The following is a 25,786-nucleotide window of genomic DNA, read 5'->3' on the forward strand; positions in this document are numbered from 1 at the left end:
GATGTACGCACAGCTGAGAACCCTGGCTCAGCTTACCCAGCAATAGTAAATGAGCAATATCCTAAGAATAACTAGATGGTTGTCTTCACGGGGCATTACAGGTTGAGTCAAACACTGCTGTTTGAAGTATTGCACTTCTGTATCATTGTTAGGTTAATCATCGTAGCTATTAACTTGTTTATAGTTGTGTGATAAAACAGGTGAACAGAATAACCCATAATGCCTTGCTTGCACAAAGTAAAAGGGGGGAATTGTTGCAGAATGACTCTAAGAGCAGGACCATAGAGTTCTGGAGGACTGTGCAAGCAAGGCAGGGGGTGGCCCCCACAGGTGGCCGGAGACCGGATCTGGGAGGAGAATGTGGAGGAAGCTGTGGGGGCTAACCAATACTGTTATGCCACGAAGGAGTGGCTGAATACCACTCCTATATATGTGTGAACTGCGTCACAAATAAACTAGAAGTTGCTTATCACCCATATTGGGTTGGCCTGTCTGCTTCTCCTCGCCGCTTACAGTTGATGAATTGAAGATAATGGCCTGAAAAAAATCGAGATAAAGTATGGATAAATACTTGATAGTATATTTGGTGGTAAAAATACAGGATGTGTGATTGAAGAAAATCCTCTGAGGTCTGAAGTTAAACTAGAATTAACAGTATCATGCTATTGTAAGATACTCTTTTCCATGTATGTTTTAACGTGGTGTTTAGTTTTACATGCCATTACCCATCAGGATGGTGGATCAGTTTTAACTGTCAAGCGCAGCTCACTGAAGGTAATCAGAGATGCAGAAATTTGAGTTCTTGGAAGAAGGTGGGACATCTGATGTTGTGTTTTAAATAGGTAATGAATTTTTTTTTATCCACTGTGACTGCAGAAACAGGCTGTTAACTTTCTTATATAATGTTCTGAATTACAGCTGGGATGTTTTAAATTAGGAAACTTGCAGGAGAGAACAGTGAAGCGCTAGGACAGATCAGCAATGGAGGTCATGACAGCCTTAAAAAGAGCTTAGATACCCCTCCATCAGTGATGACATGGGTACATTTTTCCCTGTCATTTGGTACAGTGTTGGATAATCTTCCTTTGCAGTTTTATTATGTGCTTGTTCTGTGCATGGTCTTACTATGTGCTGTATTTCTGTGTGGTGACATTTTAATGGCATAAAGCTCTTTCAGTTGACCTGTAGAATTCTGAGAATGGAGTTCTGCACTACTCCTCTTTAGATTTCAAACTCAACTAAAACTCCTTGTTTTCCTTCACCTTTTCATTCAGTTTTCCAGAACAGACTCTTCCCAGCTTCCTTTACTCTCAGCTATTATTTCTGCTTTTTATTCTCCTGAAGCTTGTCTGACTCTTATTTTCCCTTGATCCCATAACAGCAGCTGTGTACCCTGGTTCTTTTCATGATGCCATGTTGGAAATTGTAGAATCATAGAATGGTTTGGATTGGAAAGGACCTTAAGGTCATCTAGTTCTGACCCCCTGCTATGGTCAGGGATGCCTTGCACTAGACTGTGTCACCAAGAAAATGGATGATGTTTGAGAATGTAGGAGAACAGTTCAAAGCAATATTGTGCTTCTAGTGCAGAGGTTAATTTCTGTACTCTAAAAATGCTGGCACCATGATGTGGTTGGTGTTATGCTCCTCTGTTTTTTCTCCTTCCTTATATGGGCTAATTTCTTCCTGTGAACATGGCCATCTTGTTAACTTCTGCAGCACTTGTGGTTTTTTTTTTTTCAGTCATGTGTGTTCTCACTGTTAGAACTTCATTGCCTGTCTTATGTTGTATAAGAGGTTGTTCGCTGAGTTTTGCAATGTGTCTCTTGTACGATAATCAAGCAAATGTGCAAGACCCCATATAGACTCAAAAAAAGGAGACTCAAAAAAACCAATATTTGTGGAAAAAATACCTCTTTGTGGAACTTTGGCCTGGTTTAGTGACCTTTGTTCTTCCTCACGTGCTTTCAGCTTTGTTTACAATTTGCCTTCATTCCTTTGTATCTGGGAAAAAAAAAAAAAGAAAAAACCCAACATCTTGTAACTAGCAAATGGCAGCCAATGTTCTTATGTCTCACCAAGTTTTCATGTTGCATGACAAAACACCTGCATAAATTCCCTTCCTGATCACAGTGAGATGTTAAAACTGAAGCCTCAGTGTGAGTTTTCAAAACCCAGTTATCAACTCTTTGCTGCTCAGCATTTTAACCACTGTGTCCAGCTACTGGGCCTGTTCTGCATCCTATCCTGCCTGATGTTATTTCTGACTTGCCAAAAATATCAGCTTAGTTGCAAATGTCTCCCTTGACATTTTTGCCTTGTGCTGACAATATACACACAAAAGAAAACAAACAAAATTAATTTTGTTAACTAATCTATAGACTATTTCAAGTATGTATGAAATTAATTGTTTACACATTAATTTATCAGTCTTTTTACATATGAGTCTAGTGCAGAGAATGAATGCACTTTATTAAAATGAGAATGAGGGCCTTCTTCCTCAACAGCAGCTGTCAGGCAAGTGTATTGTTGCAGTAAGTTCATTGTTTGTCCTTTCCTTGTAGTGTCCAGGTAGTAGTAGGTGGAAAATCCCAGCTGTTCCAAAGTTGTACTAATTACTACTTCAGAAGCTGTAACTTCAGTCTTGCTTTACCTTTTAAAGGTAACAAGGAAATGCTGAATGAGTCTATCAAGATGACTTGCACTCAGATAGTAATAGCTTCTGTATTGTTAAACCATCAAAATCAGTTGAGGGAATTGGAGAATCAAAAAAATACCTGTTGAAGTATTTATATGTGAAATGGCCTGTGCAAACTGGTAACTGTTGAGATTGTGATAAAGGTAATGAAATCTGATGTTTCTGAGTATAAATTAATTAGAGGAACACAAATTTCTTTTTTGTGGCTATTGCTAGTTCTGTTAATTGATTCTTCAGAAAAGCTTGCCGAGTAAGAACTTACATGAATGATTGTCTCCTTTCCTAGTCTTCTAGTCTGGTAACCTTTAAAAGTGGTCTCTGTCTTTGGGTGCATACCTCTAGGTGCTTTGTTTGCCAAAGATCATAGTGTAATACAGAGGACTTCTGTAACTTTTATTCTCTGTTGCTTATGCATTCTGGGTATAAGAGATAGCTTTGGAGTTGTAATGAATTACTCCTGTTGGTACAGATTAAGAAATAAGCATTTCATACAACCTGTTTCATATGCTTAGGGCATGTTATCTAGCCATTTCTTTCTCCTTCTGAAATGGGGAACAAAAGGAAAAGACTCTAGGAGCCTTCTGGAAGTTCTGACTGAAGATTGAGCTCTGTGGAAGCATGCCTGTAATTTGTTTTGCGGTTGTTGCTGGCTGTTCTCTCAACTTTCCTCCCTAGACCTTACATGAAGTCTTTGTGTAATGATACAGTTTATCATCTGTGCATTTGTACGTACTTCAAGTTGTAAGAATGAGATGATGAGCTTTTACCTGAAGGTTTTTTATTGATGGTCAGTAAGACAAGTGAGCTGGAGGACAGTTTATTTTGTAAGTTTTGTTGATGGAAGAATTCGTGTGAAGTTTGAGTATTGGTCAATGTGATTGAATTGCTCTGACAGTTGAAGGTCTCCACATGTAAGTCACCACAGGTCCTGTGTCACAAAGGTGAAGATGTGATTTTTTTTGTCCTGGTAGGACAGTGAGTTGTGGGAAGTAAAGAAAATGAGCAGGCTGGCTAATGATACAAACAAACAGGAGGTTAGTTTGGCTCTGGAGGGAATAGTGCTGTTATTGGCCTAGTGCTAGTGTATCTTTCTCTGCGGTTAACTGATGTGTGGAGCTAAGTAAACAAAAACTCTTCACTTTATTATGGTCAGTTTTGTGTTGGTTTAACTGCCTGCTGAGACAGCCCTAGTGGAGGAAAATGTGGGGAGACAGGTGGGAAAGTGGCATCACCTCCTGTATCCCGAATTCTTGCTTGTTATTATGGAGAAGTAGAAAACAGAGCAATCAAAGAACAGAGAAAGCAGAGTTTAAGAAAAAAATTACGAGATCGTTGCCTGAATGTTTGCATGTAGTTGCTTATAGGAAAGTCAAAGCTTGGGAACTGGTACAATTCTATAACTGTGAGGGACTTGACTTGCTGTGAGAATCAGAGACGATGGGGCATGAGGCCCGGAAACACCACAGCAGCTGGGTAAGTGTCCAGCTGTGGGTGTGCTGGAGATTAGTGGCTACACCAAGGAGCTAAATTAAACACTTTCCTACCAAGGATAAAAGTGATCCAATTCCGGTGATCCCAGTATATATTTTATATTGGCAGCTTCTTATTGCTTCATTTCCTGGGGATCCTACAGGATCCTCCATTAGACAGGCATTTCCAGCTTAGTCCATTTTTAATTAATAGATCACTGTTTATCTGAAGTATTGGTCTAGAAGTGACTCAAAACTGCATGGAACAGGTTTTCTTACACTGTTTTTTTTACTCTACTTGCTTCTAGGGAACTTGGGTGCATCCTTAATTTTGACTTTTCTTCCTCAAATGTGTTTGTGCTTTTAGACTGCAAGTTGTATAAGCAAAGATTAAATGTTTACCTTTTTAGTAGCTGAAAATTTAAACAGTTTTGAGTTCCAGTGGCTTTAGTTCCATTGTGAGGGGTTGGAAGTAAATCTTTAAAGTCCCTTCCAACACAAACCATTCTATGATTCTATAAATATATACTTGCCTATGGTGTTACATAGTGTCTGTAGAACTATCCTTACCAGACTTCCTTTCTAAATTTCGTAGAACATAAGGTGGCAAAAGAATGAGTAAATTACTCCACTCATTCTTTATTCATTGACCAGATTCAAAGCTAAGAGCAAAACTCTGACCAAAATTTTAACTGCAAGTATCAATCACTTATATTTGGCCTATGGAATGTAACTGAATTCTCTTATAATCATGTTATTTCTTGTTATAAGTGGAGATTTTATTCAATTTTATTCTTTACTAAAGTCATAATGTAATTATTACAGTCCAATTTTACTGTTAACATCTTTGCTAAGAATTCTGTTGGGGCAGCTCTGGAATACCTGGAAGAAAACAGGATGAAAGGAAGGTCTTCTGGCTCTGCCTTTTTTTGGTGTCTGAGTCTCTTGAGTAGCAGCAGATTAAGGCAGGCCTAAGTCTATCAACACTGTTTCCTGCTGTGTGTGAAATCTTGAGCATCTGGAAGGAAGCAGAGGTGCTTTATCTGTATGCTCAGGGAGATTATTTGGTCTGGATTTACTATTGCAGAGTTATGTTTGCCTAAGAACAGCAAGGTTTTTTTTAGTGATTTACGTCTTGAAAAAAGGCAATATGACAGTATCTTCAGAAAAAATATCTGGTTTTTGAGAGGTTGATTTAGTCTCTGGTGAAGGAAATGATTGAGGAATTTCAATGAGCTGCACATCTGCCACTGTTAAAGACTATCAGGTGTTCATCTAATAGACCACTTCCATTATATCCAGTTAACATCCCATACCTTCTTTCCTGTTGTTCATTGGACAGGCTTGTTAACAGTTAACCTTTATTTAGTTATCAACTTCTGATTAATTTTTTTTTTTTAACCAACTACTACTGTTGAGAATTGCTTAAAAAATACTTAATCTTAGCTTGGATTTGAAAAAGAAGCAAGATAGCAGTGGGGAACAAACCCCTCAGAATATTTTCTCCTAAGACTACTGTAATACCTCACATTAAGCCTAAGGTATGTTCTTGAGGTTTTAATTGTCACATAAAATAGAAAGTGGCATTGGTCATAGTGTTGCTGACTGGTGTGTTTTTGTGTTTGTTTGTTTTTTTTTCTCTAAGTATCTTCCATGTTGATTTGGTTGCAGCTGTCTTTTGGCCACTGGCAGTGTCTCCATTGCACTGCCCTCCTTCCCCTTTTGTGAGTTTCATTAAACAACTGGACCAAGCAAGCTTGTTTAGAGGGGTTTGTAATCAGAATGTTTGGAGACAAGCTTAAAACCAGTTAATCAAAATAGTATTTCTTTTCTGCTGCTCTCTTTGTCCTTTATATGTTTTTCTTCTTTAGCTGCTCAGTGGCAAAAGAAATTTCTGTGGCCTGTCCCAGTGAAAACAGAAATCTAACTAGCCATTAATCTCGTCAGAAGATAATTATTTAAATTCTTATTATGTCACCTTTTCAGAAGGTAGTGTGAAGATGGACAACAGGATTCATCTCTCCCTTGTGTCTGTCTTTGCTAGCAGAAGTGTTAGTAATGGCATAAAAATAGAGGTTAACATTTAATGAAAAATGTTCTCTTCTTTTCCATAGTCCTTCTGTGTTGTATTTTCTTGCCAATCTCACAGTTACTTTGTTTGGTTAACAAAAACAATAGTTGGCTTATTAAATGTCTATGCATTAATGCATTTCCCGATTAGACAGGATTAGTATTCCTTCTGAACTAAATTGTTTCTTTCTTCTCTGTTCCCACTTTTCCAATCTTTCTTCCACTTCCATCTTTCCCCTTCCCCCCTTTTCACTCTAAAAATATCCTTAGGAATGACTTGCTGATTGTATGCTGCCAGCTGAATATGGAGGAGTCTGTCACAGAGATCATGCACCAGCTGGGAGCAGATGAAAATGGGAAAATTTCCTTCCAGGCTTTTAGCCAATGCCGCATGGAACTGGTACGAGAAATCAGGAAGGAGGAAGTGGACCTCTCTGTGAAGTCGGATGACCCTTGCATAAAGAAAAAGTTAAGGGATGAGATAGCTTCCTGGCCAACTAGCAGTAATAACAGTTTAGGTAGGTATGACTTTTAAATGTCCTGTTGGTGTAATTTAAGGAAAGATAAACTCGGGGGGGGGGGGGGGGGTGTTACCAATTTTACTGGCATTAGGATTTGTCCTGAAGGGCATTATGAATATGCCTTGGCATAATTTTGTCATATATTAGAGTGCTGTTATAACTGGTGCAGTCTGGTCATCAATATGCAGACTTGACTGTGCAGAACATCCTTTTCTAAAAAACCCTAGTTGCACAAGGCATCAATCTTTCTTGAAAGGACAAGAGCCGCAGAGCTCAGCCCATAGCTTAAGATCCAGTCTTCTCTGTAAAGCTCAGAGAGGTAGGTAGCTAGAAATATTAAAAATGAGGAAAGGAATAATCTTAGTCTTTTCTCTTTCAGATCTAGTATACTGTAGGAATGTGGATGTTTCTTGGGTGCTTTAAAAATCATTCCAGTTGGAGATCTGAGTGGTGGAAATGCCTTCTGATTTAAAGAATACAAAAATTCTCATTTTCTTTTTCCCTCCTTTCACCTGGGGTGGGGAAGTGAGGAGATGGAGGAGAAAAATCCCTTGTTCTGCCATCTGCAGGAATATGGGATGTTTATCCTTCTTCTATGTATGTTCTTGAATTGTGGGATGATTGACTCTGTAGTTTCTATGCCCATTTCACCATCTCTGTCTGTACTGAATCTTGGTAATCCTGGCTTAGTTGCATTTTCAGCCCATGAATCTCTTTGAAGAGCTGTATTAAATAGCAGTTCAAGAGCAAGATCATGCCTAGTATCTTTTTATTTTTTAATTGGATTAAAGATGGTGTGTGTTCCCTAGTTCTGCCTGTGTTGACTGTTTTGTCAGTGCTGCCACTTCTGTATTTCACTGCAAACCAGAAAACTACTTCTGCCTCAGACAGCTGTATGGCAGCTATACAAAGTTTCTCTGTTTGCTGGCCAGATTTCTGTCAAGTTGAGTTTTAAAATCGTTTTTCTTAGACAGACCAGCCTAATAATTATGGTTTGTAATAACCAAAAGTAAACGACAGGTCCCAAGCTTTACTGGAGAAGGGTCTGTATTACAGTCTCAAAATGTATTTCACAAGGAAATCTCACTAATTTCTACCAAAAATAGTCATATATGAAAATTCAGATTTGTTAACATATGCAAGTCAATCCCTACTCTTTTTCCTGTTAATTTAATGTGTTTTTAAAGAGTTGGTGAGTGCATTAATTTTTTTTTTTTTTTTAATATTCATCCAGTTAAGTCCAGAACACCTTTGAATTTTCTGCCTTGGTATATTTCACTCTGTGCTGATGAAGCCTGACTATTTTACTCTAGTGTGTTTTTGAAATTTATGGAAGTCATGGTTTCTGTACTTGTCCTGCCTTGACTCTTGCAGATTCTGTAAGACTTTTTAATAATTAGAGAACATATGGAGATGCTCCCCCATTTAAACAAAAAACAGAATGGGAGAAAGTAATAATGGACATTTAGAATGCAAATGATTTTTATTTGGTTGTAAAAGAAAACCATTGTGGCAGCACTGTTCAAGATGCTTTACAGATCTTTTTTTAAAGAGGCAAGAAAACACCACTATAATGTATTTTTGTGCTATAAACATTGCACAGAGTATGAACATAATGACAGCTCAGCAGCTATACTTGCAGTCAAGCTTGGATTATGATCTGTGTTTATTTCCATGCCTTTCATGTCTTTGAGGGCTCCCATATGTACTCATTAGTGATCAGAGGTGATTGTGTTGTATTGACTATTTGCTATTGCTTTCTAAAGACTGTTTAGCACAGGAGACATCATCATGTGCAAATTCAAACATATAAACTTGGAGCATGTTCTTTTTTTGTGCATTTTTTGAATAAAGACACTGGACACTGTTTTTAATAGATACCATTTTCAAAGATGGCTTACAGGGCTCTTCCCAAGACTAATTTCTATGTAATGTTAGGCTGCTGATAATCCTTGAAAGCTGTTATTGATTGTACATGTGGGGTGAATAAATCAAAAATTTCAAAATTGATTTGACTGTCACTGAATAGCAGGGGTCCTGGTGCTCTGAAGCAAAGGAATTAAGCCTCTGGACATTTTTGTATGTAATTGTGCAGAGATTATCTGCCAGACAGCATTTTGTGCAGACTTTTCTTGCAGCTGTTTGCAATTTCTTAACAATGAGTGCAAAAATGCATGTATGTATCTAAGTAAAATGTTATCTTTACTACCTGTAATTTTTGCATTTCATTATAAAGGAAATAACTGGGGAAAAAGGTCCTAAGAAAACTGCATATAAATGACTATTAAACTTTGTCTTACCAATCATTTTTTATCACTGAAAAGGTTATTCAAATTTTTTTGCTCAACTTTGCCCAACATATGTTTCTAGGGCTGTGTTTCCAAGTGGGATGCAGAAGTAAGGAAACTGGTTGACTGTTTTAGTCAAGGTACAGGACTCAGTATTTATAAACACTCAATCATATACTTGCTTGGTAAATTAAATCTGTATCCACATCTACCATCTTGACAATTACGTAAGTATACACTCATATCAAAGTTTACTTTACTGAGTATACACTCATTTCAAAATGTTTCAAAGTTTAATCTTTTATTCAAATGCATGAGAAATTACTGTTTCCAAGTTACTAGAATGATGCTTTTTGCTGCTTGGATATCAGCAACTCAAAGCTTATTATAATGTATTGTAGTTCTTACCCTGCACTATTAATGTCAATAGGAGCGTCAACAATAATTTGCAAGTAATAACCAGTATTTTTTCTATAAGTGAAATGGAATTCCAACTCTGTTCTTCTGACATTGTTTAAAATATAATTAAAAAAAAAGAATAAAATAGCTTTTGAAACTGCTGCTGGAGTCTTGCTGTGACTGTAGGCTACCTGACTCTTTAGTATATTGTAGTATATTATTCAGTAGGAAATACAGGAAGAATGTCAGTTACTGACAGGATCTGTGGGTCCTATTTCCAGTAACAAAGAGTGAAAGCTATGGTGGGTACAATAAACCTGTGTGAACCATCTAGTCAGTGATAGAAGTGGATTGCTTTGTGAATGAAAGCTTGTAATACAGCAGAACTACACCTCTAATGATTTAAGGCAGGAAATTGCTTGAACAGTTGTGGCTTTTCTCAGGTTTTTCAGTATAGTCTTATATGTCTTATATAGAAGCTAAAATTAGAATTATTTATATTATGTTGTATGTATTAGTCTAGCTCTTTACAGGTAATTAGCAAATTTCTGTTTTCTTCCCATGATAAAGAATTGTCTGTATCTAGTAGTTATTGTTTTTAAGGTTGAATAAGAAATAGTGCTGCTGTTTAGTAATTTTGGCAATGCTCAAGAAACTGTAAACTCGTTTGTTAGATAGGTGAATGGTTTCCTGTCCCACTGAAGGCTGACTCTTTTTTGAAAATAAGTCCCTTGAAATTTTGGTATGTGTCTTCATAACTCCAGTGTTCTCTCTAACGCTCCAGGGTTTCCCTATAGATCTGAGACTTGAAAGGTACATTACCCATGAGCACAGCATCTTAGCATCCGGGTTTGGATTCCGGGAGGAAAATAGTGTGGAAATTTAGAGATTAGTGTTAAACCCAAATAAAATACTGGAAATGCCTTCCTTTGAAACAGTCATCTCTCCTTGTGTTTTTAGTATGTATGCAGTATATGTATGTATGTAGTATTTAGTATGTATGCATGTATGTTCAAGAGTTGAACTTCTAAGAAAACCTGGGTCAAAAATACAGAATACGGTCAAAAAAAGAATCTTTCCTGGATCCATCCACAACTGACAGGTGACTTTTGAGCCAGCTGAGTGTTGTAAGTGCTTCCAATCTGGTAGCAGATGGTGCAATCTATGAAGGCCACTTGAGCGTCAGCAAAACTACTGTTGCTAATTGAATGAATGTGAAAGCTCCTGCAGAACAATGTTGTTTGAGTAATAGAAATTCACTGCACATACTCCATTGAGGTATGTGCCATATTTAGCTCTGTAAAAAGAGGATGATCTATATGATATAACTCTCTTAATTCTGTGTCTATGCTTGTGCAGAAAGAGTTGTTTCCCATGTTACTGTCAAGTGTGGTAGATGGCAGAACTGATCTGATCCCGTCTTCCTCACGCTCCTGAGGTACTTCTGCTGCTTCAGCTCTGCGGGCTGCTGCTCTTTTTGCTTTATATTGTACTGTAGCCAGGAGATGGCAGAGATACCTTATGTTGTGCATAGTACTCTATACACAGTGTGAAATACCAGCAGTACCTTAGTGTATGTTGTAGTGCTTAGGTCTGTTGTAGCACTTGCAGCATGTAGATTAAGTATGGTGGTGCATGCTTTTGCTGTAAAAGTAATTGAATTAATCTTTAATTGTTACCTATACCTGTAATTATGGTAACTGTATTAATTTAAAATGTAATTGTTTTTTGGTTTGTGTTATTTTCTTATTACGTGTTTAAAGACTGCCATATTTTCATTACAGTAAGGCAGCAAAACTGCCTCCAACTTTCCTAAATCAGTTTGTCATAGAATCATAGATTGGTTAGGGTTGGAAAGGACCTTAGGATCATCTAGTTCCAACCCCCTTCCATGGGCAGGGATGCCTTACACTAGACGATGTTGCCCAAGGTAATGTCTAACCTGACACTGAACACTGCCAGGCATGGACCGTTTACCACTTCTTTTGTCAACCTGTTCCACTGCCTCACACCCTCACAGTAAAGAACTTCTTCCTTATAACTAACCTGAACTCCTGTCTGAAGTTCACTGCTAAGATAAAAAGTGATTAACTATACAGCCTAATGATTAATTTATTTTGTTGATATTCAGTAAGCAAAAAGAGGTGAATTATGATTCTCCTTTTTTGTTCTTTGATCAGTGCTGCTTTTCAGTCTGACATAGTAACTGACCTCATTCAGTGGTCCTTAGCTGTTGTGAACCCATAGTCTGAACCCATTACCTCTTGTCCTGTCGCTACAGTCCCTGATGAAGAGTCCCTCTCTGGCATTCTTGTAGGTCTCTTTCAGATACTGGAAGGCTGCTATGAGGTCTCCATGCAGCTTCTCTTCTCCAGGTTGAAAAGCCCCAACTTTCTCAGCCTGTTTTCATATGGGAGATGCTCCAGCCCCCTTATCACTCTTGTGACCTCCTCTGGACTTGCCCCAGTGGCTCCATGTCGGTCTTACATTGAGGACCACAAGAAGTGCGCTCAGTACTCCAAGTGGGGTCTCACCAGAGCAGAGCAGAGGGGCAGGATCACCTCCTTTGACCTGCTGGTCACGCTCCTTTTGATGTGGCCCAGCACACTGTTTCTGGGCTGTGAGGGTACACTGAAGCCCAGTCATGTTCAGTTTCTCATCAGCCAACATCCCCAGGTCCTTCTCTGCAGGGCTGTGCTGAATCTCTTCTCCACCCAGCCTGTAACTGTGTTGTTAGGATAACTGCTTTACAAGAACATGTAGGGTATTGACCAAAAGCCGTATCGTAGTTGCTCTGTTGCTTGCCTTTTGACTGATTTTCTGTTTGCACTTTTGCAGCTTCAACTTGGCAATGGAGAAGCATTCTCCTAACAGTTCATCATATAATTTATTGTTTATCCCTGACATTGTACTAAGTAATAATAACTGATTAGTAAACACTCACTTAAAATGCTAATTAATGCTTCAGAGAGGGAACTAGCTCATAAAAAGAAAAAGCTTTCAAGCTAATAGGATGGCATTAAAGACCATTACTTTAGGTTTGGTGAGTGCATGGGGGATTGAATTTCGTGCTCTAGTCTGTAACTCTGGATTTTCTTCTGACTTTTCTGTTAACTTAGAATGTGTGCTTGGACAAGTCACTTAATAGTTTTTAATCTTCATTATGCTTCATATGAAATTTTACAGCACTTCCCAGGGTTTTTAAATAATCTAATGTCTATCATGGAAGGTTTTGCCATAGGAAATTGTTGAGCCCAGAATATAACAAGATGTTAAAAGAGTGGGACAGTTGTATGTGAAGTAGAAGCACCTAAGGATGAAATGGTTACTGATAAAATAAAAAAACTCTGTTAAATATGCTTTAGGGATTAAGCCTGTATCTGGCAGTAGGGGAACTGGAAGGACTGTATATGGAGAAATAGCAACCCTGCAGCTTCATGATACAGAAAATTTCCCTGAAGTATTTATTTTGTTACTAGCTACATAATCATATTCTTGTATTGATTTGTAATGATACACCTTGTGATTGATGTGTTGTTGAAACTTGAACTGGAACAACCAGTAATAAAAAAGGCACTGCTAAGATAAAAAGTGATTAACTATACAGCTTAATGATTATTTTGTTGATATTCAGTAAGCAAAAAGAGGTGAATTATGGTTTTCTTTTTTTGTTCTTTGATCAGTGCTGCTTTTCAGTCTGACATAGTAACTGACCTCATTCAGTGGTCCTTAGCTATTTTGAATTGCACTCCTTTTTACTCTATACTAAATAATGGATGAATTCTTTTATTTTTCCTTCTGGACCTTGTAATTAAGTAAATGATCTGTGCATTGAAAATGTTTGTATTTCTGTGTGGTTTTTATTTTATTTTTCTGGCATTGTCAGCATGTACAAGATAGGGAGCAATGGAGGTGGAACTGATTGCTTTTTTTTTTTCTTTCTGGAAGGACAAGCAGGCATATTCATGTGTTAGCTGTGTGCCCTGGCAGCCATAAGGGCCAATTGTGTCCCAGAGTGCATCAAGCACAGCATAGCCAGCCCATCGAGGGAGGTAGTTCTCCCACTCTGCACTGTACTTGTGTGACCCTGCCTCTACTCCCATGTGCAGTTTTGGGTGCCTCAACAGAAGGAGGACATTAAAGTATGTGTGTCCAGAGGAGACTGACCAAGATGATGAAAGGCCTCACGGGCAAGAATTAGGAGGAGCGGCTGAGGCCACTTGGTTTCTTCAACCTGGAGAAGGTTGAGGTTGACCTCATGGCAGTCTACAGCTTCCTCACAGAGGACAGTGAAGGGAAAAGTGCTGATCACAGAATCACAGAATCCTAAGGGTTGGAAGGGACCTCAAAAGTTTATCTAGCCCAACCCCCCTGCAAGAGCAGGGTAACCTAGAGTACATCACACAGGAACTTGTCCAGATGGGCCTTGAATATCTCCAATGTAGGAGACTCCACAACCCCCCTGGGCAACCTGTTTCAATGCTCTGTCATTCTCACAGTAAAGAAATTTGTCCTGATGTTCACATGGAACCTCCTATGCTCCAGTTTACACCCATTGCCCCTTGTCCTGTCACTGGACATCACTGAAAAAACCCTAGCTCCATCATCCTGACACTCACCCTTTACATATTTGTAAACATTGATGAGGTCACCCCTCAGTCTCCTCCAAGCTAAAGAGACCCAGCTCCCTCAGCCTCTCCTCATAAGAGAGATGTTCCATTCCCTTAATCATCTTTGTAGCTCTGCGCTGGACTCTTTCAAGCAATTCCCTGTCCTTCTTGAACTGAGGGGCCCAGAACTGGACACAATATTCCAGATGCGGCCTCACCAAGGCAGAGTAGAGGGGGAGGAGAACCTCTCTTGACCTACTAACCGCACCCTTTCTAATGCACCCTAGGATGCCATTGGCCTTCTTGGCCACAAGGGCACATTGCCGGCTCATGGTCATTCTCCTGTCCACCAGGACCCCCAGGTCCCTTTCCCCTTCACTACTGTCCAGCAGGTCAGCCCCCACCCTGTACTGGTACATGGGGTTGTTCTTCCCCAGATGCAAGACTCTACACTTGCCCTTGTTGAATTTCATCAAGTTTCTCCCTGCCCAATTCTCCAGCCTGTCCAGGTCTCGCTGGATGGCAGCACAGCCCTCTGGTGTGTCAGCCACTCCTCCCAGTTTAGTATCACCAGCAAACTTGCTGAGGGTACACTCAGTTCCCTCATCCAGGTCGTTGATGAAAATATTAAACAGCACTGGTCCCAGCACAGACCCCTGAGGGACTCCACTAGTCACAGACCTCCAGCTAGATTCTGCCCCATTAACCACAACTCTCTGCCTTCTTCCTTCCAACCAGTTCTTGATCCACCTCACTACCTGATCATCAAGCCCACACTTCCTTAGCTTATCTATGAGGATGCTGTGGGAGACAGTATCAAATGCCTTACTGAAATCAAGAAAAAACATATCTACTGCTCTACCATCGTCCATCCACCTAGTTACTTGCTCATAGAAGGCTATAAGGTTGGTCAAACATGACTTCCCCTTGTTAAAACCATGTTGGCTGCTCTTAATGACCCCCTCATCCTTGATATGTCTAGAGATGGTGTCAAGAATAAGTTGTTCCATCACCTTTCCAGGGATGGAGGTAAGGCTGACCTGTCTATAATTACCCGGGTCCTCCTTCTTGCCCTTCTTATAGACTGGCGTGACATTTGCCATCCTCCAATCCTGAGGCACCTCTCCTGTTTCCCACGACTTACCAAAGATGATGGAGAGTGGCCCAGCAATGACCTCCACCAGCTCCCTCAGCACCCGTGGGTGTATTCCATCCGGACCCATTGTTTTATAGATGTCCAGATTGCTTAACTGATCCCTAACCCAATCCTCATCCACCAAAGCAAACTCCTCCTTTATCCTGACTCCTTCTGGGGCTATAGGAATCTGGGTCTCCCAGGGAGAGTCTGCAGGAGTAAAGACAGAAGCAAAGAAGGCATTCAGCATCTCTGCCTTCTTTATACCCTCTGTCTCCAGGGCACCCACCTCGTTCAGCAGTGGGCCTATATTGCCTCTTGTGTTAGTTGTATGTATTTGAAGAAGCCCTTTCTATTGTCCTTAACTTGACTTGCAAGATTAAGTTCCAAGGAGGCCTTAGCTGTCCTAATTGCCTCCCTACATTCTCTAACAACTGTCCTATATTCCTCCCAAGTGGCCAGCCCCTCCTTCCATAATCCATAGATTCTCTTTTTCTGCATGAGTTTGCCCAGCAGTTCCTTGTTTAACCATGCTGGTCTCCTGGCTCCCCTACTTGACTTCCTACCCATTGGGATACTCTGATCCTGAGCTTGGAAGAAGTGGTCTTTGAATGCTGACCAACTATCTTGAGCCCTTTTACCACCTAGTGCTCTTTCCCATGAGACTTCCCTTAGCAACTGATTGAAGAGGCCAAAGTTGGCCCTTCGGAAATCCAGAAATGTGGCCTTGCTAGGTATTCTATTCCTCCCACACAGGATCCTAAACTCCACCATCTCATGGTCACTGCAGCCAAGGCTGCCATTGACCATCGCCGCTTCAACCAGACCCTCCTTGTTGGTGAGTACTAGATCCAGCAGCGCTCCTCTCCTAGTTGGTTTGTCCACCATCTGCATTAAGAAGTTATCATCAAGGCACTGGAGGAACCTCCTAGACTGTGAATGATTGGCTGTGTAAGTCTTCCAGCAAATACTGGGGTAGTTAAAATCCCCCATGAGGACCAAGGCATGTAGTCATGAGGCTGCTTTCAGTTGCCTGTAGAAAGCCTCATCAACGGCTTCATCCTGATCAGGAGGTCTATAACAGACCCCCACAACTGTATCACCCGTGCCAGCCTGTCCCTTAATTCGTCCCCATAGACTTTCCACTTGCTCCTCATCTGCCCCTGGACAGAACTCAATACGTTCTAGTCTCTTTCTCACGTAAAGAGCAGCTCCACCACCTGGCTTCGCTGACCTATCTTTCCTAAAAAGGACATAGCCATCCATGACCACATTCCAGTCATGTGAGCTGTCCCACCATGTCTCTGTAATTGCCACCAGATCATAACCTTTAGACCACACACAGACTTCTAACTCCTCCTGTTTATTCCCCATGCTGCGTGCATTGGTGTACAGGCATTTCAGGGAGCGAGCAGAGCACGCTAGTGGCACCCTTGGGAGGCGGGAGGCCTTCTGGTCTTCATTAATACTAGAACAATGCCCCACTAGTTCAAACCCAGCTACAACCCCCTCGCACTTTGAATCTAACCTAAAGCTCTGTGAGTGAGCTCTGCTAACTCTTGCCCTGGTACCTTTTTTCCCCTGTGGGACAGGGTCTAAACAACTATCCTTTCCCTTAAATGAAACAATAGATTGGGAGTCCTCCCTAGTCCGCCATCTCTCAAGCCCCAGCATGTTTCTCTTGGGCTTGTCCCCAACAGGCCCTTCTCCCCTTCCCCCTTCATATCTAGTTTAAAGCCCTGTCAATGAGCCCTGCTAACTCCTGCCCCAAATACCTTTTCCCCCTCTGGGACTGGTGTATCCCACCTGCCACCAGCAAAACAGGTGTCTCATATAGCAGCCCATGATTGAAAAACCCAAAACCCTGCCTTTGGCACCAGTCATGTAGCCATAGATTAATCTGCAGACTCTTCCTATTTATCTCTTCACCCTTGCTTGTAACAGGTATGGAGGCAAACACCACTTGCACTCCAGACCCTCTAACCAGCCGTCCCAGGGCCCTGAAGTCTCTCTTCATTGCCCTTGCCCTCCTTGTAATAATTTCATCACTGCCAACCTGAAAAACCAGCAGCGGATAGTAGTCAGAGGGCTGCACCAGATCAGAGAGTTTCCTTTTAACATCTCCAATCTGAGCCCCAGGTAGGCAACAGACTTCCCTGTGGGATGGATCTGGTCTGCAAATGGGCCCTTCTGTTCCCCTCAGAAGGGAGTCACCCACCACAATTACTCTTCTTTTCTTCTTGGTTGAGGAAGTTCTAAGGCACGGGGGTGAGTGACAAGCCCTAGGTGACTCACTAGATAGATCTACCCCTCCATCTCCGTTTACCTGGCCCTGTAGTTCCAAGACCTCGTACCTGTTATTCTAGGGCAACTGGGAGGGAGAAAGGGATTGCGAGGGTTTTCGCTTTCCTCTCCAAGGAGGGACCTCCCTCCATACCTGCTTGTCCCTTAAGTTCACTCCTTCTATCTGATGGTAGGAAGGAAGGCAACCCATCACTTGCTCAACCACATCCCTCTGCCCTTGCCTTAGGGTGTGGCTCCACCAATCAATTTCACTTTCTCATTCTCTGATGGCTCTCAACCTTTTTACCTCCTCCCTCAGTTCAGCCACCTGCCTGAGCAGATCATTTATTCACTCACACCGTACACAAGCAGTGTCACTGGCTCTCTCCAGTACGAGTGATTTACTGCAGCCAGAGACCTGCACGGTTGCATGTCTGCAGGAAGGCTCAGTCTGGGTACCCACATTATTCCTCACTGCAGCTTTTGATCTTCTTGTGACCATGGTCTATGTGGTCGATCTGTCCGTCTACGTCTCTCCGCACAAGCAAGCAGTCCTTCCTCCTCCTGCACTCCAGGAGAGTCCTCTCGATCAGGCGGTCACCCCGCGTGAACTGCCTTCGACCCGCTCTGTTCGCCGCACTCCTGCTCGCTCGCGCTCCCTGGGTCAGGTTTTCACTCAGTCAGGGCTGGTGCAGCTCCTCCTGGCTCTGCCCCCGGTGAGTCAGCTCCTCGCGTGAGCTGAGCTGCCGGCTCCTGGGCAAGTTCTGTCGAGGACTTGAGGCTCCCTCCTCAGTGGCTCTTGTTGCTCTGAGGTGAGGCCCCTGGACGCTGATCTCACCCCGCTCCGCTCCGGTGTTGCAGGCGTCCTCTCTCAAGCTGCTCACCCCGACAATCTCCTCTATCTGGTGACCAGTGACAGGACATGGGGAAATGGAATGGAGCTGAGTCGGGAAGTTCAGAAGAACCTAGGAAAAGGTTCTTCACAGAGAGGGTGGTCACTCAGTGGAGCAGGCTCCCTGGGGAAGTGGTTAGAGCACCAAGCCAGCCAGAGTTCAAGGAGTGTCTGGACAATGCTCTTAGCCATATGGTTTAGTGTTCGGTAGTCCTGCTAGGAGCAAGGAGTTGGACTCTGATCCTTGTAGATTACTTTATATTTGAGCTGCTCTATTATTCTGTGATTTTCCTAACACAGTCCGTAGTACAATGTTTTTTCCATTTCTGCATTTTAGGTGCCTTATCAGGAGCCAGAGAAAGCTGGGAGTATGATTCAGGAGCAAGAGACCTTCAGAGTCCAGACCTCCAGAGTAATTTTACACTACAAAAGGTGTTGGAATATGGTGGAAGCAATGAGACCCGACAGGCTTCCCTGCAAAGACTTCTAAATCAGGCCTCAAGTTTTAGCAGCTCTGTTGGAGGAAGCTACTTAGAACTTGTCAACACTGTAAGTGCATTTTGCTTCTGTTTTTAAGTTTTTGTAGAAGATTTTTATTGTTTGTGGTTTTTTTGTCAGTGTGTTTTGGTTTGTGGTTTTTTGTTTGTTTTCTGAAAGCAGCATATCAAGTTCAGGCTTAGAGCCTTTGAGCCTTCATGGAAACAATGCTACGCTGCTGCTGCTGCCGCCTTTCATTTACCAGAAAACTCATGTGATTTTAGCAGTTGGTAGGTGTATAGTATTTCCAAAGCTTGTATAATTGAGTTTCATTGAAAAGGGTAGGAATCATGAGGTGCTAAATTGAACTTCTTAATTTATACAATTTAACAGAAGATGTTTTTTATGTGGCGCTTACGGACATGGTTTAGTGGTGGTCTTGGCAGTGCTAGTGTAGTGATTGGACTCAATGATCTTAAAGGCCTTTGGCAACCTAAATGATTCCATGATTCTAAGATTTGTGCCTGAAAACCTCTTATCAATTAATGTTTTTTAAGTATGGTGTCACATTGCTCAGAAGTGTTGTGCAGAAAAATTCTTCATATGTTATTTCATTACTTAATTATTTGATAATTTTTTTAAACCCTTGGTGAGCTAGCACTTTGCTTTTTTATTTCTACAGGCAACAACTATTCTCCCCTGTAAAAAATCTGTAACTATTGTGCGTTCCACTGTATTGCTGTCAAGCTTATATTTTAATTTTAAGCCAGATGTGTTATAAAAGACCACCTATTTTGTAGCATGTTTCTGATTTATGCTTTACAGGAGTTTGAGTGGAGAAGTAAAAGATGTTAACATGAAAATTAAAAGTTTCTAATTTTTAAAATGACTTTATTTGCATGCTTGACTTTGAAACAGTCTTGTAGTTCATGGTATTACAGGATAATTCAGGCTGTAAGACAACCTCAGGTGGCCATCTAGTCCAACATCCAGTTTAACACTTAATGTCTTAATGGAGGTGGTGTCTGGCAACAGAGGAAAATCAATTCTTTAACTGCTTTAAATTCTTGTATTACTTGAAAAGAAAATGATGAAAAATATTCTGGAAGTGTTTTCGAAGGCCTTCTAAGTTTTATTTAAGTTCCTGAATATGGGCTGATATATGACCTAAAATTTCCATATTCAGAGTAGAAATATGTAGATATTAAAACTTATCTAAGGGAGAAAAAAGTTCAAGCAAGTTGACAGTCCCTTAAAGGAATTGTGTCCTCATTTTTCCTAAGAATGATAGTAAGGGATGAAGTGTGGTTAATCATAAACTCTTTGATCTTCAAAAATGGACAGAACCATATGGAAACTGGAAAGAGCAGAAAAATGGGCAGGCACACATATATTGTAGAGAGGTTAAAATGAAGGGCCTGGGAAATTATAGGTCAGTTAGCAGCTTTAATTATACTTTCCAGCAGTTTTCTGGAAATGTGAGCAAACTTAAATGACCAAGAGGCAACATGTGGATTTGTAAAAGAACAATCATATCCATCTAACCTAATATCTCTATTAACAGTTGGAGTACTTCCTCACACTGAAAACTGCTCTCACAATAATCCGCTAAAAAGATGCAAGTCTAGGTCTAAGGAGGATAATGGGTGAATCAATGTTTGTTCAGTTACATGTGTTCTGTAGCATTGGTTGACTTGCTTAAATATTAGCGTTTTGAAAGGACATGAGCTGTTGCACACCTGATTAGTTTAAAGGATGTACAATGCACTTTGACAGACGTTTTAAGTAGAGCTGCTTAAGAGAAATATAGCTGGCAAAAAGAATGACTTGCATACTTTTTTCCTGGATTAGAAAATGTTAGTTGCTGTGTCCTATTTGGATCTGGAGTTCATTCAGGTTTCAAAGTGGGTATGCACTTTGTATGTCCTCTGTCTATGCTCCTGGCTGATGATGGTTCAGAAATCATAGGCTTTGGTAACTTCTTGCACATTTGCAAATATAAAGACACAGGTGTGCAGTGTTTCTAGAATGCACAGTGTGAAGGCTACTGCAGTCCTGTGATGTGTAGAAATCTTAAAAATAAAAATGCTGAAGGCTGATATGAAATAAAGGTCTCTGGGTCTTACATTTTTCTGTCAGTTTATTCCCATCTCTAAATTCCTTCTATACTTAATGTTATGAAAGATGCCTTATATACAAAGTACTACTGTACAAAGTATACCAAAGTATTACTGTAACCAGTATTACCTCAAAAAAAAACCCCAAACAAAACAAACAAAAACACCCCACCAAAACCAACCCAGATGAGTACTTAGTAACTGCATTTCTTCCCTTTGCTAGTTGTTTCTTTTTGTAAAGCTGTATAATAGAAGGACAAATAATTAAGAAACAGACTCTGTGTGGACATTTCTCTCTGGAATTCTCAATTCTCCTAAAGTTAACCAGAGAGATTTATCTTCTTCATAACACTTATAAAAAAGCAGAGCAGGGCCTCTCGGTGTCATTCTTCTCTCAAATGCACAGTTCCTGGCAGCTTCTCCCAAACGCATCTAAACAGGCCATATGTACACACTCTTGTAAGCAGTTCTGAGAAATGTTTAGGCTTTAAACTTACAGGTCTAACAAAGTAATTGTTGTATGGGTGAACATAAATCAGTTCTTTTGCTTGGAAATCGTATGATTGTTTTTCTCTCAGCTCCTTGAACTGCTTTCCCTTTTTGGAGTGTCAATTCTTGTTACTTAATTTCTTTTTTTTCTTTCTGACAGTCTTTTGATTTTAAACGGTGCAGTCAGGCTAAAGACATCTCTGTGGTGATTATGTACTTCTATAGCAGAGATTATACTCCTCAGTCCATACAGAAGATCTTTATGCTGCCAGCAGCATTTAAGTTCTGGAGAGATTTGCAAAATCTAAATGAATGTCAGGCCATTATAATTTTGCTTGTTTTTATAAAGTGAAATTTTTAATGCATTTGTGAAATCCTGTGAACATACAGCTCTATAAAGCTTTATAAAAACATAATATCTCCTCTGAAGATTTTGTTCATTCACAGAAAGAATGTATATTTTAGAAAGTGCTGTTTGAAATTTAACCCTTTATACTCTTTGCATGTTTTTATCTGTTCGCTTCACATTATTTTGCTGGTTTAGTTTATTAACATATGTTGAGGTTCAGCTTTTGTTTTACCTAAATACCAGTGTGTAAATCTTTCAGTATTTTTCAGACTCACATTTTTAGATAGCTTTACTTTGATACCAGTATTTATGACTAACATATTAACCTTTAATATGACCCGTCACCACTGACTAGATAATGTACCTATTTCTGCTGGTAGGTTAAATACTGCAGCACATATCCCTGTTGAGAACCCTTGTATGTGTTCCAGATGTAGTCATTTATGAACTCAGTGTGTATTGCATTGGGATGTAAATAATTCTAATATCCTTCATGGATAGAAAAGGATTTCTTTGTGCATGTGGAAGTTTGAGAGCTGTTTTTTATTTTTACTTGGATTTTCAAAGTTGGACAAGGATAGTCATGTAACTAGTGAAATAGCTAATTGTGTTCACATCTGTTCACTTCCCAGGCAGCCATGTGATACTAATGCATTCCCTGTGGCGCTATCAGTATGCTATGTATCAGTAATAGCATGCTGTTGTAGGAGCTGAAGTATTGCTCTTCTCTGAAAAGATCACATGAAACATCCTCTTGATATGGTGGGCATATTTCACATAAGAATTACTGTTATGTTTAATCAGGTGAAGCAGTAAGAGTTGGGTATGTTTATTTCCCTTTTCATATTCTCTTTGCAAGTGATTAAAATAGACTAGGTTAACTTTTTTTTTTTTAAATTTAGAATGTGTGCCTTAGTTCAGTGTTAAGATGAATGTATTTATCGCAGGTAGATAAGTTTAGATAAGTATGGAATAAGATAAGTTTAGATAAGTATTGGTATTGTTTCATTTGCCAGTATAATATGATCTCCTACTTCCATTCTTTCTGCTGTAAATAACTCTGGTGGGCTGAGAAAGTCTCTGCACGAAGATCTTACATTTTTTTAAATGTGAGTGACCCCAGGTATGTTGATACATGAGGGTTTTTTTAGCTATTGAGTCCCTGGACTGATACGATTCTTTAATCATGATCCAGCATCCTTTAATCTCTTGATTTTTTCCTTCCAAATATACTTGAGCTGTATTGGCAGTTCTTTGATTGCACCTTCCCTGCTAGGGCTATTTTGGTTGAAAACATTTAGAAAGATTTGATGAGGATATGGTTGACTTCAAGAGGGGAAGAATACAGATGTGTTTTTGAGAATAGAGCATGGTAGGATTTCTTCATGATCACTTGCTTTTAGAAGCCTCTGTTTTACTTCCTCCTCAAAGCAGCCATGCAAGTGCCACAGGCGTGGTTTTCTTACTATGTGAGAGAGAAGGGCATATTTACAGAGTTGTCAGCATTGCTTCCTGCAGCATCTTGTGGTTCTGGCCAGAAACCACACAGGCATAATCCTGCTTTATTTTGTGCAGGGCTGTCAATGCTCTAGTTAGGAGAACATTGGAACAGATTGCTCCACCTGCCAAATCTGCACTTCTCACCTTAACCAGGGCTGGTTTTGCAATGTCTCCATCAAGAACAAAGTAGAAAGCTAATGCTACAAGATTCTTAATGCATATTCTCTGAATTAGGTTGCTTTTCATCAGCTATTCCTGCCTAATTTGCATGTGTATTTACCTCATTTGAAGGTGCTAAAAACCTTCTTGAGCTTGGGAATGGATCATTTTAGTCATGCATCTGTGTGACAGGGTATGCTTTCTGTACAGAAGGATTAAGGTGACTAAACCAAATTTAGTTCTGACTGTGGACTCTCTGTGCCAAATGCAGGTATAATCTCTGGTGGGTACACAACCCAAAAGTTTATAAAATACAAAGCCATACTGGACATATCCATAGCAAAGCAGTATGTCCTTGTACTAGAACTAGTTTTCATCATGATCTCTAGCAGGTGGGAACTTACTGTCGTTTTAGGAAGTGTCATGTTCTGCAAAAATAGATATTCTTACTGTGATACTTCTCTATTAATCAGATCTGGTGAATGCTTGCATTGCTAATTTTTCACTCCTTCAGAGCATTGAGCTGCAAGTTATGACAGACAGAACCATTGTTTTCAGGGACATATGGCTTTTTATTTCCCTCCTAGATAATCTGCTCTATATTCAAACAAACCTAACTTGCTGTTGTTGACTATGTATATATATTTTGGGTACAAAAGAGCACACAATATTATAATTTTGTTTACATATATGTCAGATTGTGACTGTAGTGCAGCTGGTTCTGGATAACTGCTTGAAACAGCATTAATAGGCTGTTTTATCCTGAGTCACAATAACCATTTGTGTGCTCTGAGATACATGCAGATCTAAACTATGTGATTTGCATGTAAATTCAGTGCTGCCATCAGGTTACAGAGCATATAATGATTTTTTGCAATGCCTTAAGTGCACTTAGCACTTTAGCAAAAGAGTACTATAGAGATGCTTGGTATTTGACATATATTCACATATGACATTCTGTGATGAAATTCAAATTGCTGAATTTAATCTCTTTGTCTGGCCCTTTCTCTATCACTTCAGACCATTTGACAGACAATTTTCTGTTACTTCCTACCTTGCCTCCTGGTATGGCTGCTGCTATTTCTAGTGTTCTTTGCTGTGTGACTAGCAGGGGATATGGCTATGTAACCAGCAGTCTTTCCTTACAGTGACTGATATGATCAGATTATTCACTGATAAGAATGTCTGCTTGTCCATCTTATGTATGTAAGCTTTTATTTGGCACAAGTCACTGTAACATTAGCATGTTTACAGAGTAAAAACTGTACTGCTTAAAAACCCTATGCCAGTTACCCTCCCAAGAAGCTGTAAATCTTGTTATGTATACTGTACTTTTTTAAGCTACATTTTTGGCTCATTTTAACTAGCTAGTAAGTGTAGATTTTAAAGTTAACTTGTTAAAAACAGGAAGGTGTGTCTGTTTACCAAAGAAAGCAAAAATATTCTTCTAGGGGGTGGGGAAAAAAAGGCCTCATAGAGATTTGCGTCAGTCTAGGTATACTCTTACAGCTATCCTAAATATGAACCATTTGCTCTGTTGTTTAGTTTACAACCATCAGCTGTAAATGAGATGAGTTTTATCAAAATTACACAGGCACTTCTTTTGGGAAACTGTCTTTCAAGAAAATTATTGAGGAAGATTGATGACAGAACTACACTGTGAAAGGTGATTCCATGGTTAGTTTGTAGGCTACTTTTCTTTGGTATCCCTACTAATGAAAACCTGTTGTAAAGTGCCTGATTTATTGTGTAATTTTTAAATGGTTTTATAACTCAATAATATTAGTATTTCCTTTTCTGGCGAACTCTGCCCCTTTTTCTTCTCCTCCTCTCTCCAAATCTGTTTTTAAATTAAGCTTCTTTGTTCCTTGGTTTGGGAAGCTCTATTCCTTCAGCTTCCCCACCCCTTTTCTTATTAAACAGGGAAATTTGGCCCCAAAGTATCAGGTACCCAATGCTCTGCAAACACATCTTTTTGGATCGGAGAGAGTAATGGCTTTCTATTTTCTCTGCATGAGGCTGGTGTGGACAAGGAATGCTTAGAATCTGTGTGTTTCAAGGAATTTATTCAGTGCTATAGCACTTTATAGGATATGTCAGGATTCAGTTACTTGTGCACGAATTGATTTTTCCCAAGTTACTTTGTTGGAAAATCTGTTCTGTATTCAGCATACTGTCAGAATTAAACTGCAGGAGCCATGTCTCTTACTTTCCTCCCCTTGCAGCCATTTGTTTTCCATGTCCTACATGCAACTTTTATTACAATTTGTTTTTCATGCCAGTAAAAGCTATTGAAGTTTTTTCAATAAGAATGCAAAATGTAAAATGTA

At 40.0% G+C, this 25,786-nt stretch overlaps 1 protein-coding gene across 1 annotated transcript in view; it reads left to right on the forward strand.

The window, feature by feature from the left end:
- The window catches only part of LOC134172799 (uncharacterized), a 37,550-nt gene extending 16,570 nt beyond the window's left edge, over positions 1-20,980 (forward strand). The window contains exons 2-4 of the mRNA XM_062636254.1: positions 6,508-6,755; positions 18,703-18,914; positions 19,026-20,980. Of these exons, the coding sequence (XP_062492238.1) occupies positions 6,508-6,755; positions 18,703-18,914; positions 19,026-19,136 (571 nt within the window). The 3' untranslated portion in view covers positions 19,137-20,980. The remainder of the gene's footprint in view (positions 1-6,507; positions 6,756-18,702; positions 18,915-19,025) is intronic.
- Positions 20,981-25,786: the final 4,806 nt, after the last annotated feature.

The sequence above is a fragment of the Pezoporus occidentalis genome, unplaced genomic scaffold (assembly GCF_034315485.1).
Source record: "Pezoporus occidentalis ecotype Australia unplaced genomic scaffold, CSIRO_AGI_Poc_V1 ctg474, whole genome shotgun sequence".
Lineage (NCBI taxonomy): Eukaryota > Metazoa > Chordata > Aves > Psittaciformes > Psittacidae > Pezoporus > Pezoporus occidentalis.